Source organism: Eptatretus burgeri, chromosome 17 (assembly GCF_056783735.1).
Source record: "Eptatretus burgeri isolate ZD-2024b chromosome 17, Ebu_testis_v1, whole genome shotgun sequence".
In the NCBI taxonomy this organism is placed as follows: Eukaryota; Metazoa; Chordata; class Myxini; order Myxiniformes; family Myxinidae; genus Eptatretus; species Eptatretus burgeri.
In genome coordinates this window covers 49,187,774-49,206,175 of record NC_140977.1, presented here as the reverse complement: position 1 = coordinate 49,206,175, position 18,402 = coordinate 49,187,774, and the positions used below count along the sequence as shown (strand labels likewise).

General features: G+C 49.3%; 1 protein-coding gene across 1 annotated transcript; it reads right to left on the bottom strand.

Annotated features, from left to right (window-relative positions):
• Positions 1-10,199: 10,199 nt before the first annotated feature.
• On the bottom strand, positions 10,200-12,585 carry LOC147010047 (uncharacterized). Its single transcript, XM_085861223.1, has 2 exons — positions 10,627-12,585; positions 10,200-10,274 (listed from the first exon to the last, which is right to left on the bottom strand). The coding sequence occupies exons 1-2, from the start codon at positions 12,583-12,585 to the stop codon at positions 10,200-10,202; spliced, it is 2,034 nt and encodes a 677-aa protein (XP_085717349.1).
• Between the last annotated feature and the right edge of the window lie 5,817 nt (positions 12,586-18,402).

Genomic DNA, 18,402 nt, shown 5'->3' with positions numbered 1-18,402 from the left:
AGTGAATTGAAGCCTCAACAGGCCTTATTCAGATGACGTCACCGGTCACGTGACTGTGGAAGCTCCGCCATATTGAGTGGCAAGAAAGTATTACCGCGTCCATTACAACCGATAGTCTCCACTTCAACTACACCGTTATTTCCAAGCAAGCGATTTTTTTTCTGCAAATCGGTAAGAGTTGTGCCCCGGGATGTACTCGGCGATATACTAAAGGCTCTGGAGTGCAGTTTTACCGCTTTCCCGCCGAAGTAGACCGACGAAATCTTTGGATATCTGTTCTGAGAAGAGAAAAATGGCGACCTGCCGAACATGATTTGTGTCGCCTTCATTTTGTCTCCGGTATGTAACTAATTTCTGATACGTTATTTCAGTAGTTGGTATTAAATAGCCGGTGGTTACAAAATATTATCTGATTTGTATCATTAAAATGCATTTTATCCCTTGTTTTATTGACAGAATGAGATAGGCAAGATCACCTTTCTAACAGCTGTCAAACGCGCACAGTTCTGAGTTGTTTCCTCGAAACTTGTCTTGTTGCTATTACATCGCAGATTAAATTAAATAGTTTGTCAGTATCATGTGTCCTTTTACTTGTGCATTTCTTGAGCTTCATCTCTGTCTCTAATCCCGGCGACATAATACGAGTAAGCATCTGTGGTGTCGTGGTAGCGGTGCTTAGAAGGCAGACACGAGCGGAGGAACAGTCGAGCCCGGCTTTGTTGCATAAGCGGGAGCGCGGGCGTACGTTGCCCGCAACTCTCCTTTATTACGTACTCAATGCACTCACGAGCCGCGGCAACTACGGCAACCACTACAACGCCTCAGGCGGTGCGTAGTGTGTACTAGGTGCGGTGGGACGCAAGAAGCACGCGGGCCACCATCTACTCTGCTTTATTGCGCAGCCGGAAGCACAGTTCTGCCACCCCTAGCGGGCGAGGCATGATATACGAAAACCCAATCACGTGACACAGCACACTCCTCCCCTCGTAAAATGACCCGTCACATAACGAACGGATAATCACAACATGACCATCAGAAACCCATCAACACTCATAATCCTCCAAGTACCGTGGCCGCATTCTGACCCGCCTCGGACGGGCAGCGCCACCAGACAGCCCAGGCTGATACGCCTCCCGGCTCGGTCGAGGTGACATCCTCGCCGGACTCGCACTTTCCGCAACACCAGCTACCCCCGACTGCCCAGCCTGCTCGACGTCCCCGGGTAGGACGGCATCAGGCGAAGACCCCCTCGGCGCTGGCCCAGCCAGTCCCGGCGATACAACGTCAGGTGCCGGCGAGACTACCGGTGGGGGCCCCGCAACGTTCGGCTCGGGAGGTGTGGGGGGTGACGCTGAACAGCGATCATGCATCTGGTCCACGTGCCGCTTCCACACACCCCCACCATCAGTCCGCACCATGCACCCGCCGGCCCCAGCACCCCAGAGACCACCGCCGGCACCCATTTGGAACCGTGGAAATAATCGCGTACCATCACCCGCTGCCCCACCTCGAGCTGCGCAGCCGCGTCGGACGCGACATAGCCCCACTCACCGACCCTCCAGGTCGCAGCAAATCTAGCCTGGACCGCGTGCCCCGTCCATAGAGACGAATAGCAGGTGAGTCACCCGTGACAGGATGAACTGCGTTCCTGTAATGGAGCAAAAACATCGACCACCGTCTGCACAGGTGCAACACCCCCCCTGCGCAAAGCCCGCTTCAACATCTTGACAAACGACTCAGCTTGGCCATTCGTCTCAGGATGATAAGGTGCGGACCTTAGATGTCGAATACCATTCTGGCGCATAAACTCATCAAATACACCCGCGATGAACTGCGGACCATTATCAGAGACCAGGATCTCCGGCAACCCTTTATTAGCAAAGATTGTCCGCAGCTTCTCTACCGTAATGCTTGCTGAAGTATGCTGCATTACTACCACCTCCGGCCATTTAGAGAATGCATCAATCACAATCAAAAACATCTTGCCATTAACCGGCCCCGCAAAATCTACATGGACCCTTTGCCAAGCTCGGTCTGGCACAGGCCAGAGCCCCGAAGCTCGACGCGGGTTATCAGCATCTGTCTGGCACGTGGTGCAACGCTTAACCAACTGCTCAATGTCTTTGTCCAACCCCGGCCACCACAACAGGCTACGAGCAAGACTCTTGGTCTTCACGATGCCCAGGTGACTGGCATGCAGTTCTTCCAAACACCGCTGCCTGAACCTCGGTGGAATCACGGTCCTCATTCCCCACATTATGCACCGTTGGACCAACGACAGCTGCGCGTGACGTGAAAGGTTGAAATGCCGGTGTCGAAGGTAGATCGCTCCAATTCCCCGTAGAAATCGCCTGGACGACACGGGCAAGCACCGGATCACGAGCCGACTCCACCGCGACCTGTCTGGCCGTGACCGGCCCGCTCTGGACCTGGTCCAGCGCAAACACGTCGACCTGGTCGCCCAGCTCAGACGCAGGTGGACCCTCCGCACACGGCAAGCGTGAGAGCCCGTCGCAGTTAGCATGCTTCTCGGTGCTTCGGAACTGAATATCATAATCGTAAGCACCCAGAAACAGACACCACCGCTGTATTCGCGCGGCTGCTACCACCGGCACTCCGCGTTCGGGTCTCAGGATGAATTGAAGTGGTTTGTGATCCGTCTGTAAAATGAAATGCCGTCCCAGCAGATATTGATGAAACCTCCGCACACCCCAGACGATGCTGAGAGCCTCCCGTTCGATCTGGGCATATCCGCGCTCTGCTGTGGACAGGGTCCGGGATGCAAAACAAACAGGCCGCTCGGAACCATCGTCCATCCTGTGGGAGAGCACTGCCCCGATGCCATATGCAGAGCTGTCGCATGCTAATAGGAGCGGACGTGCAGGCTCGTAGTGCACGAGGACCGTATCCTCTGTGAGCAGCCGCTTGACGCGGTCGAACGACGCCTGGTGTGCAGGCCCCCAAACCCAGCGCTCGTCCTTCTTGAGCAACCGCGTCAACGGCGCAAGTTGTGAGCTGAGCCCGCGCACGAACCTTTGGTAATACTGGGCCATGCCAATGAACGCGCGTAGCTGCGTCTTGTCGCGAGGTGGTGGCATGCGCTGAATCGCCTCCACCTTCCGAGGACCTTTCAACAGCCCCTCCGGCGTGATGACGTGCCCGAGGTATTCTAAGCGCTGCTTGAAGAACGCGCACTTGTCCCTGTTTAAGCGCAGGCCGCACGCTTCTAGCTTTGTTAGCACTCGGGCAATGTTCGCAAGATGCTCGTCCGCCGTTTTCCCCGCAATGAGCACATCGTCCAGGTAGGTCTGAGCGGGCAGGTCAATGCAAACCTGATCCATGGCTTTCTGCCACAAAGCTGGAGCCGAAGCAATCCCAAAACAGAGTCGGGTATATCGATAGAGTCCTTGACACTTGTTGATTGTTAAAAGCTCGCTACTCCCGGGATCCATCGGCAGGTGAAAATATGCATCACGCAGGTCTAGCTTCGTGAAGTATCGACTCCCCGCCAATCGCGCATATATTTCATCGATTGACGGCAGTGGATATTGCTCCACGCTGAGCCCCGGGTTAACTGTGGATTTGAAGTCCCCGCACAATCGGACGTCTCCATTCCGTTTTAGCACCGTGACAACCGGGGTGGCCCAGTCCGAGCACGACACCCGTTCGATCACTCCACAGGCCTCCAGCCTATCCAGTTCACCCTTGACCTTGTCCCGCAGGGCATACGGCACCGGACGCGGTTTACAAAACCGAGGAACCACCCCTCCTTCAAGAAGAGTTTCGCCTCCATGCCCTTGAGTTTCCCAAGGTCGCCTCTAAACAACCCTTGATGTCTTTGAAGAATCTCCTCCAACTGATCCTCCCACTGGCTCGGCACGGGTTGCACAAGGTTAACTGCGGCCCAGTCTAGCCTGATGCGGGTCATCCAATCTCGGCCGAGGAGAGACGGCCCCCTCCCCCGTACGACGTACACCCGAAGCGTGGCGACCTGGCCTTGGTATCGCACAGACACGTCTGCCATCCCGACTGGCGTTATCCTCTCGCGGGTGTACGTGAACAGCGCGAGGTTCGACCTGATAAGCTTCAAGCCGTTGAGTCTACGCGCGGTCTGTTCGTCAATGAGCGACACCGCTGCTCCCGTATCAACCTGAAACGTGATCGGCGTTTTGTTCACTTCGACTTCCACCGTCATCGGGCGCGCCGTCACCGGGCCAACTGAACCCAGGCTCAACACCGGCCGCTGGTTCCGCCCCGAGTCGCGTCGCACATCGCCGTCCACGACTTCAACGGTGGCCGAAGCCCCACGGCACACACGCGCCAAATGACCCACCTTGTGACATTTCAAACACACGTTGCCTTTATACGGGCATGCACGGCGCAGGTGCCGACCTCCACATCCCAAGCATGTCCGCGGTGTCACCCTGCTGCACGCGTGGCCGCGCGGCGACGTCCGACCCGCATCGAAGGCCGTGCGCGCGTCCCGGGGTACTCGCGACCCCGCGTGGCCGGTGATGGCTCGAACATCCCCGCGAGTCTGCTCAACCGCCATGTGTGCTTTCATTTTCTCCACGATGTCCCGAAACGCCAGCCTGTCATCCCGGGGCCTGTCCGGTGCCACTAAGTCCCCCAGCAGCCGATAATGCTCCGGCGAAAGCGAAGCGAGCAAGATTGACTTCTGCTTGCCCTCGTCGACCACATCGTTCGCGTGGAAATAGCAATCCAATTGCTCTGAAAACGATTTGAAGTCGTCCCCGTCGAAAACGGGCATAAGTCCGTTTGATCCCATCTTCGTCAGCCAACTAGTGTGTACTAGGTGCGGTGGGACGCAAGAAGCACGCGGGCCACCATCTACTCTGCTTTATTGCGCAGCCGGAAGCACAGTTCTGCCACCCCTAGCGGGCGAGGCATGATATACGAAAACCCAATCACGTGACACAGCACACATCTGTGTACGATACGAATACGAGTAAGCATCTGTGGTGTCGTGGTAGCGGTGCTTAGAAGGCAGACACGAGCGGAGGAACAGTCGAGCCCGGCTTTGTTGCATAAGCGGGAGCGCGGGCGTACGTTGCCCGCAACTCTCCTTTATTACGTACTCAATGCACTCACGAGCCGCGGCAACTACGGCAACCACTACAACGCCTCAGGCGGTGCGCACTCCTTATATCCCCCACACACACGTGATCACGCCGACCACTCCCCCACCATCATGCCCTGCCCCGCAGGCCCGCAGGCTACACCACACTCCTCCCTCCTAAAACCATGACTATTAAATGATCATCATCACAATAAGCATAAGCAGTACAAAATACCACGATATAAAAGCAGACAAGGTATAAAAAAGAAAAAGCATAGTATAAAAGCACATCACATCATATAACGTGTCGATGCGAGCGAGTGGAGCTGCAACGGCCAGGTTCCGAAGACTGAGCTGCACAATGAACCCACAAAACCCCGACCGCGTTACCGATATGAAGCAGCAAGGCGAGAAGCACAGCAGCACTACGCAGCAAAGCGCCCTCAGGCTGCTCATGCTTACATGCCCCCCCCCCCCGGCGAGGTCGCGGCGACCTCCCGAGCAAACCTCCCCCGGCACCATCAAACGCCTCCGGCCGACAAGGCGGCACATCTCCCCCAGCCAGACTAGAAGCAGATAAACACTCCAAGGCCGGAAACCCACTGTCTGGAAGCCGTGGCGCCAACGCCAAACCCGACTGACCTTGGGTGGCGACGCTGAACAGCGCCATTGGCTGGATGCAACAAATGCCCCATAACAACCCACGCACTACAATCAGTTGAGATTCCAATGCATGTCCAAACGGCCTCGAGCGAGAACAGAGAGCTGCGCCCCAAGCACGTCTGACCTTGCCAAAACCAGAGGTGGGGGGTAACGCTGAACAGCGCACCAGCCCCGGCTCTGAGTCGATCTTCGAGACCCACACGGCAATTAGACGGTAGCCATTCCATACATACCACCCCTTAAACTCAGGCTCGTCATAAATCAATAAGAACATCATTTGTGCCATTGCAAACTCCTTTTTTCGTACAGCGCGTTCTTCCGATAAAATCCCTGCACATGACACAGTAACCACCCGCGGCCCGGGGCAACGGGAGGCCAACAAAACCTCTTTATTTGCCACCATCGCTCCCAAAGCCTCCACATCACATTGATAATAATGCAAATCCCATCGATTGATCTCAGCCAAACCTATTCTCACACAGGAACTGTCGGTATTTATTCCAACAACGTTAAACCGCATCACTTGAGCAATGAAAAACAAATACGCAATGAACAGCAACCCATGAACCACATCACGTGTCCGTCTCCCGGCTGTCGCCTCGCCGTTGCGATCCGTGACCTTCTTGAACGTGACGGGCTCGCTGCAACTCCCCGTTGAGACTGCCTGAACAACACAGGCGCGCCTTGCATCATGAGCGCAGCCGAAGCGCGAGAGCTCATCGCGAGAGCTGGCACGGCTCCCGTTGCTCCCGAACCGCACATCACCGTTGCAGGCAGCAACGAACGGCCGCTCCCGTTGCATCGATGCGGCTCCCGCCGCCAGAACCTCGCCCTCGGAACTCGAAGAAAGCATCGAAGGGAGCACCGGCGCACCTGGAGGTACGAACTGGAGATCCAGCCCGAGGTGCGTCAACCAGCCCCGACCCAAAAGGGCGGGCCCCTCCCCTCGCACCACAAACACCGAGAGTAGGGCGCTTCGACCCCGGTAGAGCACCGAGACGTCGGCCACCGCAAGCGGTGCAATCGCTTCGCCGGTGCACGTGCACAGCGACAAGGTCGTCTCGACTCGGCGAACACCGCGAAGACTACGAGCCGCCCGCTCGCTCATGACCGACACTGCAGCCCCGGTGTCCACGTTAAACACGGTCGGCTCGCCATTCACCTCGACCTCCACCGGCATCGGTCCTGGCACCACCGGACCAACCGAAACCAGGCTCCACACGGGCAGCATCAGTGCCCCGGTCACCTCAACCTCCCCTGCCATTGATCTTGTCACCTCCGGACCAATTGAAGGCAGGTCTAACATCGGCAGTAACTCCCGTTCCGGGTCGCTGGGATCTCTGTGCCCAGGCTGCAAAACTCGACCTGGGGCGTTACCGTGTACGCCATGCACCGAACACCGTACCGGCAGTAGGTCTCGACCCGGGACGGAAGGATCGCTTCGCACACCGCCATCTATGACTGTTATGATGGGCGATGACTCTCGGCACACACACCGTAGACGTCCCCGAGTGCTCAGACCGCCGTCCGAGTGATCGCATTGCAGCGCTCGTCCACGACCCGCGCCGCAGACCGTGCGCGCCTGGAACATCACGCTGACCTCCGAATCATCTGCTGCGCACCGACCATCGAGACCCCGGACATTCCTCAGAGCTTGCGCGACGTCCAACGCCGCGTCCGAGCTGAACTGCGTGTCCTCGTTCTTTAGCCGTGACCTTGCAGAAATCATTCCCCAGATTTGTCGTGCCTCAATTAAACGAACTCCGAGTGCGGTCGTTGTCCACTCGACGTGACCGAAGTCGACTCCGACGAAGGCGGGCACGCGTCCGTGCGTTGTGCCCCAACTTCCTGTCATGCCTGAGCTGGCCGTGCTGGCGAGCCTCCTGGCCCCGGAGCCTGCGCGCGCGGTGAGCGAACCTGTGACACGCTCTTCGCGATGCATACTCCTCCGGAACCTCGAACCGCGCGGGGTGCTCTGAGTTACTCGCTGCCGATCCGAACCCAAACACCCTGCACACGCCGATCCGAACATCCTCGTCATCAATCTGTGGTGTCGTGGTAGCGGTGCTTAGAAGGCAGACACGAGCGGAGGAACAGTCGAGCCCGGCTTTGTTGCATAAGCGGGAGCGCGGGCGTACGTTGCCCGCAACTCTCCTTTATTACGTACTCAATGCACTCACGAGCCGCGGCGACTACGGCAACCACTACAACGCCTCAGGCGGCGCGCACTCCTTATATCCCCCACACACACGTGATCACGCCGACCACTCCCCCACCATCATGCCCTGCCCCGCAGGCCCGCAGGCTACACCACAGCGTCCACACTCGTGAAGGCTTTCAGGCTGGCTTGAGTGGAAGGACTCGGCGTTTCAACGAGGTAAACATGGATGTCAGGGAAAACGATTTGAGGCCAAAATGTCCTTTCTGTTGTCCATTTATCCTTTGAAATAATATAAGGATCTTCACTAAGACCACACAGCTTCAGTTTTTCGTAGTACCTCTTTGAAATATCATCTAATCCATGGAAATAGTCCAGAAGTTCATGTGACACGTGCGTGGTAGCCATGATTTTTTGCCACTCAATATGGTGGAGCCTTACGTTCCGCTGTGACGTCACTCGCTTAGTGCATAGAGACTAAAGTGAAATCGGCTTGTTTCTATTCCACAACAATTTAATTCACTCAATCCGACTTCACGGACAAGTTCCGCAAACCGGAGAGATTTGATGCCGATCCAAAGTCAAGCACGGCAGTTAAGCAATGGCTCCATTGGCACCGCACCTTCTCGAACTTTCTGGCAGCCATCGCTACTCACTACCCGGACAAGCTGAACATGCTCATTAATCACGGAGCACCTTCAGTCTATGAATACGTCACTGAGTGCGAAACATACGACGCTGCCGTCAACGTTCTCAAATCATTCTATGTAAAGCCCAAGAACGAGGTGTTTGCAAGACATGTGCTTGCTACACACAGACAGGAGGCGGGATAGACACTCGATCGATACATGCAAGTTCTGAAGCAGCTAAGCAAGGATTGTAACTTCTGGGCTGCAACCACGGAGCAGTGTAGAAACGACTCAAAACATGACGCTTCAATAAATGGAATGCAATCGGCTCACATACGACAACGCTTGCTGGAAAATGAAACATTGGGCCTTCAAACGGCTTTCGACTAAGCTCGCGCTTTAGAGATGGCCCAGAAACATTCCAAGTCCTATGGGTGGCCTGTCCCTCCTGTTAATGCTGCTGCTGTGGAGATCCGAGAATCATCTCAAGAAGGTCTGGAAACAATAGCGGCAGAGAATCCATCTGTGGAGCGAAACGCCACTATGACGGCCACTTTTGCTGCATTGAATACAAAGTGTTTCTTCTGCAGATATAATAGGCATCCTCATAGCAAATGCCCTGCAAGAGATACTACATGCAACAGCTGCGGAAAGAAAGGCCACTTCTCTAAAGTGTGCAGGTCCACTTCCTCTAAACTAACCTCGGCGGCTATCCCCACTCTTGCAATACTCTCTGCTGCTTCGCCGGATTGCCGAGCTAAAGCTGTTATGAAAGTGCAGATCAATGGGCACTCAGTCGCAGCATTGATCAATACTGGAAGCTCCAAAAGCTTCGTGAGCAAAAATTTGGTGAAAACCCACAAGTGGAAGCTCTTCCCTGCCAACAGTAAAGTTTCCATGGCCTCCACTTCCCTTTACTCAAATGCTCAGGGATATTGCAATGTTGAGCTGATCTTATCAGAACATATATACAGTGATGTTTGGCTGTTAGTTCTCCAGGATCTATGTGCTGACCTCATCCTGGGTCACGATTTCTTGAAACAGCATTCGAGTGTTGAGATCCAAGCCATCTCTAAAAGTTTGCGGACTTGCCACTGTTTCTCCACCTTCGTTGTTCGCCAACATAACTCCCGATTGCAAGCCAATACCCGTGAAGTCACGGTGATATACCAGCGCAGATACCAACTTTAATCAATCCGAAACCAAGAGGCTTCTTGAAGGAATCATTGAATCTCGCGAGTCTCCATGGCGTGCCCAAGTATTAGTTACAACCAACCATAATCATAGAAAGCGGATGGTCATCGATTACTCACAAACAATTAACTGTTTTACTCTACTCGATCCCTATAGGTCATGGGCCAGATATGGTCCATGTGCACCCCACCCCCACAACCCTTCGACCCCATATTTTTCTGAAGCCTTTGGGTCCCCTGAGCATGAATTCAACTGGTAACAGTGAATAAATTGGGACTCACTATCCATTTTCCAACCATATCTGACGGTACCCTCAAAATGTCAACTTTTCCTCAGTTTCGCACGTAAAAAATCCCCTGACTGATAAGATCTCTGCAGTTGCCCAATAAGCATTAATATTAACAAATTATATATCAAATGAAAGATTATCACATGCAGATTTTCAAAATAGAGTCAGCTGTCAAATTTAATGGCGTTATGTTTGTCCCAAGAAGTGATGAAGAGGAGGACCTCGCTTTTCCTTTTGACAACTCAGATTCAACTCAGATATCTGAAATAATAACGTATATTCATGCTCATTTTACCTGACACAAACAAATAAATATTTCTATGATATCACAAATTTTACTACCTTTCTATTGATACCAAAATTGGCCCACACCAACTAAAGATGTACCAGGTATTACGTTTTAAACATAAGTACATCACTGTTGCAACACCCAACATGTAGTCACCAGTAAGACGCAAAACTGAGAAAATATTCCTTACTTCACATCAAGAATATAAATTATAAGTTTATTTTAGAAAAACAATTGAAACTTATAATGTCATGTCAACAAAATGTCATTGTGCATGGATTACGCATAATATTCATTATCGCTGTCGTCATCACTCTCCAATGCCTGCTCAAAATCATCAAATGCATCCATATCTGAATCCTCATCAGAGTCAGTGTCGTGAGGTGTGACTTCAGCAATGTCAGCCAGTTGCCGTGGGAGGACATCTCCTTCATACCATAGAGGATCAAGGTTACCATCCTTTTGCTCCCAACCATGTCCCTGACTGGCCTTCGGAATCTGTGGTTGTGGAATATGCGTGGTCTTCCAAATCCATACTTGGTGGTTTACTCTCCGAATGTGCTGGGTAAGAGCTTGCTTACATGGTGGTAAGTTTGCCATATCCACATTCCCTGAAGGCACAAGACGACTTTGCCTGGCACAGAGCTCGTTTATACAAACGAGTCGCAGATCATCAACTTTTGACACCTTTGACGCTCTTCCGTACATGGCACACGTGAAGCTGCCCAACTCATCAATGAGCTCATCAGGAATATACCAAGCATCGCCCAGTTTCTCCAGAGTAGAGATATATTTTGGAAGGCGCAGAAGAGTTTTCACAGGTTTAAGTTTGCCAATTCCTCGGAAGGCACTAGTGGTGTCACAGCCACTATAAGCATGGAGTGCCATGAGAGCTGTGCACTTCTCCTGGCCAAAATCTGTAGCTAGTTCACTGACATTTACCATCCTCTGCTTGTTGCCTTTGCCTGCGTCAAACAGGACAGTTGTACCATGAACAGAGGCAGCATAGTGTAATAGGATGAAAAATACATCCGAGTCTAGACTTTTCACTCGGACAAATTGATAGTTTCTGAGTCTAGCAGACTGAACATACAGTAACATAGGAGAGTCAGTTTCTTCCTGGGTTGATTTCAGCAGTGGTAGCTCCTCTCTAATTGTTGTTTGGCCACCAGCAGATGTGAGCAAATATGTAATGCCATCACATACAAAGATCACTCGCCTTCCATGCAACCTTGATGCATAGTTATCACCACTCCAGAGCCGAAGCAGAAGTTTGATGAGCTGTATCATGTTCTCATCATTTGACAGGAACAATTTACAATCAGGTGGTCTCTTCGTGGCTTCACCTGTAAGTAAAAGGTTTTCTCCACAGCCCCGACGTCGCCTCTCCATCGACTTCACTGAATCAGGCAAATATTGATCAGTGCTAAATACCACATCTCCTGTTTTTCCAATGATGTCAAACACTTTGGAAGAGATCTGACTAAAATTACTTGGTATTTCTTTCAGGTAATAGAAGCAAGCATTGCCATCATACAGAGTCAATGTTTCATTGGTTGGTGGTACATCAGCATCATTACAATCCTTGATCAGGTTTTGAAATGCCTTTGCTTTGTCAGTCTTTGCAAGATGTCCATAAGCTATAGCGATGCTGTATGGTACGGGAGTTAATGGATATGTCAACAGTTCTTCCATATCGACTTGTAAGCCTTGGCTTTGTGACTTTACAAAGAGTTGAAAGGCTACATTACCCTGTTGCTTGTACTGTATGACCTTATTCTTGGTTATCTTCATCTTCGATACCTTGTTCATGTCACTCAGAGTTTTGAGGTTCAGTCTCTTCACAGGCTCAAAGAAATCTTTACTATTCTTCAGTCGAGCTTCAATAAATTCATCCCGTGCTTTTTCACCAACAGCTTCAGCCTTTAGAACATCGTCTGAAACAGCATCAGATGCAGCACTTCCTGATGAGAGTATCAACAATTGATCATTTGTCTCCATATTGAAAGGATTAAGAAAACTTCCTATGGCATCTTTGGCCCTTTTCACCACCTTCTCTCCTTTTGTGACCTCTGTCGGACGTGTATCACGATGCTTTGTTCCCTCTCTACTGTCCAACATGTGAGCCATTCCAAGTGCAGCATCAACATAAAGAGACCTTGCATGTGTTGTCCTCACCCATCTCTGGTAGGCCTGGTAGTTGGTGAATAGTCCAGATGTCCCTGCTGCACTGGTTCCAGCACCACCATGTGACTTTGCGTGCCTCATGAAGGTCTCCTCCATGGTTTTATCCACTGCACAATGATTGCCAGCGATAAAAGAGCTGGGGACACTTATAGCTCCTCTCTTGATCAGTGATACTGCCCCTGGGTGTGTTGTCTATATTAGCTATGAACACAGATAAATATGTCAGATACCTTGCATAGTTCTGTCCACCGAAACTGAAGAAGAGAGACGTCATGCGAATGATGGATGCAGCATACAAAAGAAAGTTGTTTGTCTTTACGGCTTCAAGGTGTGATAGAATTAAACAGACATGGTCCATGTATGACAACCACAGCTGGGCAGTCTTCCCCAAACGTCCATTTGCGACTCCTTTTTTGAATTCTGCATACTGCTCAATGAATTGGACAATGGAATTGTCCATCAAGACAACATTAAAAGTATCTTGGCTGTGGGAATCCACTCGGGCACGTAGCTTATCTGATGATTCATCAGAGAAAGACGAGAACAGATCATCAGTGCTTTTATCTTTGAGGTACTCCTCTATGAGCAATCTTTCAAGATATTCCAACATAATCTTGTGACAATGTAGGGCTCTGTCGTAGTGCTTCCCGGACATCACACCACCCAAAGGTCCTCCACTGATTAGTCCTGCTTCTTGGAGACCATCTGCGAACCCAGACTCAGCCATCTTTTTGGCAATCATCTTCATATAAGCGCATACGAGGTGGAATGTGCCAATTAGAATTATGTGGCTCTCATACTTGTCTGGTGAGTTCCACACTAATGGGTAGGCCTTCATGCAAACTCCTAAGTCAAATGTAGTAATGACATAAGGCTGTCCAACTTTTCTGGTGGCCTCTTCAGCAGCACGGAAGCATTCTTGTACAGTTTTGTACTCCGTTATGGGATGGTTAATGACTGGAATGTGGATATGGCTAACATACCACCTTGTAAGCGAGCTCTTACCCAGCACATTCGGAGAGAAAACCACCAAGTACGGATTTGGAAGACCGCGCATATTCCACAACCACAGATTCTGAAGGCCAGTCAGGGACATGGTTGTGAGGAAAAGGATGGTAACCTTGATCCTCTGTGATATGAAGGAGATGTTCTCCCCCGGCAACTGGCTGACATTGCTGAAGTCACACCTGACGACACTGACTCTGACGAGGATTCAGATATGGATGCATTTGATGATACAGAGCAGGCATTGGAGAGTGATGACGATAGCGATAATGAATATTATGCGTACTCCATGCACAATGACATTTTGTGGACATGACATGATAAGTTTCAATTGTTTTTCTTAAATAAACTTATAATTTATATTTTTTATGTGAAGTAAAGAATATTTTCTCGGTCTTACGTCTTACTGGTGACTACATGTTGGGTGATGCAACAGTGATGAACTTATGTTTAAGACATAATACCCAGGGGTTTCCTTATTTCTTGGAGTAGGAGGCTACCATTAAAAAGTAGCAGGTTACCATCACCGCGAGCGAAGCGAGCGCAGCTGTATGGCCGGGGTCCAGGGCCCGCTTAGGGCCCTGGAAGCCTGAAGATCCTCGATGGCTGGAGATGCATTCTAGCATGATTTTTGACATGAAATAGTTCTCATATTATCATGCTGTTGGGGTGGAAAACTCCACCAAAACAAGTGGTTCGGCCTGTACTGGATGTAGTTCCATTAACATAATGACTGACTGACTGGTTGACTGAAATTCAGCTATAATGTATAGTTAGTTCAAGCAGCTTTTAAACAGGTTCATTAATTTAAGGCCATGGTTTAGGGCACACCAAGGTGTCTGGAAGATGGAGTATCTAAGCACTTTAAAAGAGTCATTTTAGCAACATTTGGGCCATACCTTAGTTCTTAATAGGGAGATGATACTGCACATGGTGGAGTACAGTGAGCAATCTAAAGTGTGTTACATAATAATAGTGTAGATGAACTAGCATTCATTAAGGAAACCATATTCCATTTATCGGATTTCAAAACAGGGGGATGTAGAGATTTCGTGCTGACAAAAAAAATAGTAATAAAATCGAAAAATTGGCGCTGAAGTAAGTAGGTGGCCACCTTTGACATTTTTTCTCTGAGTTGACGGCTGCGGGTCGCCGTAACCGGCTTCTAAGGAAGCCGCTGATTATACTTGGTACATCTTTAGTTGGTGTGGGACAATTTTGGTATCAATAGAAAGGTAGTAAAATTTGTGATATCATAGAAATATTTATTTGTTTGTGTCAGGTAAAATGAGCATGAATATACATTATTATTTCAGATATCTGAGTTGTCAAAAGGAAAAGTGAGGTACTCCTTGTCATCACTTCTTGGGACAAACATAACGCTATTAAATTTGACAGATGACTATTTTGAAAATCTGCATGTGATAATCTTTCATTTGATATATAATTTGTTAATATTAATGCTTATTGGGCAACTGCAGAGATCTTATCAGTCAGGTGATTTTTTTATGTGCGAAACTGAGGAAAAGTTGACATTTTGGGGGTACCGTCAGATATGGTTGGAAAATGGATAGTGAGTCCCAGTTTATTCACAGTTACCAGTTGAATTCATGCTCAGGGGACTCTAAGGCTTCAGAAAAATATGGGGTCCAGATATTTTTGCAATGATTGCAATGACCAGAGCTATGCATGGTGAAAAAATAGCGAGCACACTTGAGACTATTCCACTGTCTAAAGGCCCAGTCACACCTTGACGTTTTAGCCAGCAATGGCAACGTATTAAAATGTATGTAAAACGCTGGCTTACGTTGAACTTTTGATGTTTTTTTAAAGATTCGGACATATTCATAACGACTTGGTCTTATGCATAACGTATTAGTAACAGACACAGAACGTTTCGTTGTGTTATAGATAACTTATACCAACGAATGCTGAACCTGTTGTCGGCCTTCACAACCTATGCCCAACGATAGTCTAACTTATGCATAGCGCGCTGCACGCATCGCCGACGATGACGTGGCGTAGGTTATGAAAAGGCTGCCGCACAACGATTCAAATCATAACCGCCGCAGAAATGGAAGTGTCAACATCGCAGTCACACCTTGGCGATCTTGCCAGCGTATGCCGACCTCTGAAAAATGCGTCTAAAACGCTGGCGCACGTCGAATAGGGTATGGGTAAGTTTGGTATGCATGAATAGAACGCTAAAGTACGCTATCATACGTCGTAGTAAGTGGAGTACGTCTTGTAATTTTGAACACGTTGAAAATTTTACGACGTACTTGCCGTATGACACACGCTCCGCATGCGATGGGAATAAGTTGAACGCACGATATGCGCTCACTGACACACATCGACACATGTTACTTGTAAGGTGCTCATAAGTCGAAACACGTCAAGGTAATGGTTAGCGTCAGTGTTCCAGACTCCCAGTTTTTTTTTTTCTTTGGTATGACGGTGTTCAGTGTACAGTGCGGTTATGATTTAAATCGTTGAGCGGCAGCCTATTAATTATATTATATTATAACCGCACTAGAAATCGAAGTGTCAAAATCACCATCATACCGAAGGAAGGAAGAAAAAAAAAAAAAAACCAGGGAGTCTGGAACACTGACGCTAACCATTACCTTGGATGTGTTTCGACTTATGAGTACCTTACAAGTAACGTGTGTCGATGTGTGTCACCGATCGCGTAACGTGAGTACAACTCGTTACTCATAGGTTAGAAATAAGTTTCGGGTCCGCTAAACATTACCTCGACGTGTTTCGACTTATGAGTAACTCACAAGTAACGTGTGTCGACGTGTGTCAACGATCGCGTGACGTGCCGACAACTAACGGCCAGCGTTATGCGGAACGTGTGAGTCATACGCTGGCATAAGTCTGAAAATTTCAAGCATGGAAAATTTGAGGACAACCGAAAAGTACGTTTAAAGCCAGTGTACAACGACGTATGGCAGTGTTTTTCAGCGTGCTCTCGATGTTATCAAAACTTACCCATAACGTATTCGACGTGTACCAGCGTTTTAGACAAATTTTCCAAAAATCAGCATAAGCTGGCTAAAACGTCAAGGTGTGACTGGGCCTTAATGACACAATGGCGAGGCGCATTGGTGAAATGGCCAACGACATTAAAGAGCAGCTCATTGACCGAGTGAAGAAAAGTGTAAGATTTTTCCCTCCAAATTGACGAAACAATGGATGTTTCCAGTGATGCGCAGTTACTTGTTTTTGCAAGATACAGCTACGAGGGGAAAATGTACGAGGATATGTTGTTTTGCTCGACACTAGAAGGAACTTGCACTGGTCGTGACATTTTTAACAAACTGGACAGTAAAATGCACGAGGAGGGGCTAAGTTGGGAAAATTGCATCTCTGTGTGTACAGATGGAGCTGGCACCATGCAGGGGACAAGAAGGGGACTGAAAGCTAAAGTTTTGGAAGTGGCACCGCATGTCAAATTCACTCATTGCATTATTCACAGAGAGGCCCTCGCCAGCAAGAACCTCGAGCCACAACTCCGCAATGTTCTCTAAACAGCAATTAAAGTGGTGAACTTCAAATCCCGTCCGGTGAATTCCAGACTGTTTGCCGCACTCTGCCAGGAAATGGGATCGGAACACGAATCTCTACTATTTCACACAGAGGTCAGATGGCTATCTTGGGGGAACGTTTTAACCAGACTGTTTGAACTGCGTGAGGAGGTTCGCATTTTCCTCTCAGATTGCGGCTCCCCCCTCGCTGACCACCTGACCGACCCCACATGGGTTACTGGCCTTGCATATCTGGCACGCATATTTGATAAACTAAACAGTCTAAACTTGTCTCTCCAAGGCCAAAACACCAATGTCCTCACGCTTTCTGACAAGGTTACAGCGTTTACTAAGAAGCTTGAGCGGTGCGCAGCATGAGTCGAAGAAGGCAGTGTGGAAATGTTCCCTGAGCTCGAGGACATCATGGACAAATTTGACATAGGCATCCAAACAATAAAAGGACTTATTGCTACTCACCTCAGAAGCCTGCTTGGCCACTTCAATAGGTACTTCCCAAAAGACGACACCCCAGAGAGAAACGACTGGATACGCCAGCCTTTCATCACCTCATCTGCCCGACACCTGTCATCGGAGCTTGAGGAGGCGCTCTTGGACCCCTCCTCTGACCGCACATTAAAGACCGCTTTTGCCTCATCCACACTGGAGGAATTCTGGCTGTCAGTGGCCGCAGAATACCCAGGACTATCAAAGGCTGCAATTGATAGACTGATTCCATTTGTATCTACATACCTTTGTGAGAAGACTTTTTCCTCACTGACATTTATCAAGAACAAATACAGATCACGGCTCATTAGAGTTGAGGATGATCTTCGTGTTGCAGTCTCCAGCTTAAAACCAAGAATACAGCTGCTTTATTCAAAGAAACAGGCCCAGCCATCCCACTAAAATGAGTAAATGAATACTATCTGACAATACAAGCCTGTGCCTTTACAGATGTAACTGTTAAAAAAAAAGAATTATTGTGTGTTATTGTGAGTCAGTATTATATGAATTATTGTGAGTCAGTATTATCTGAATTATTGTGTTCAATCTGAAAAAAAATGAAACAAAACCCATTGAGAATCGTTGTTATAAAGGGGAAAATGCAAAATGAGATGAATGATAATAGGCTACAAGCCTACAACAGGCATAACTGTTATAAGAACTGTGAATGAACTGAGAATAATAAGCCTGTCGGGACAATGAAAGGTATTTGCACTGTGCTTAAAGCTGTTTTGCAGGCCCAGCTATATGAGAATGAATGATAATAGCATATTGCCATCAGCTTGTAAAGCAGTCCTGTTGCCTCCTTTACAATGAGTTGTGCTGTCGGATCTTGAATATAATTAAAAACTGTACTTAAAGCCAAATTGAT

What these genes read in the sequence shown, in the direction of transcription:
- LOC147010047 (XM_085861223.1), bottom strand. Translation starts at nt 12,585, where the DNA reads ATGGAGGAGACCTTCATGAGGCACGCAAAGTCACATGGTGGTGCTGGA. An exon ending in CATTTGATGATTTTGAGCAG is followed by an intron (nt 10,275 to 10,626) that starts GCATTGGAGAGT and finishes TTATTATTTCAG; the next exon opens with ATATCTGAGTTGAATCTGAG.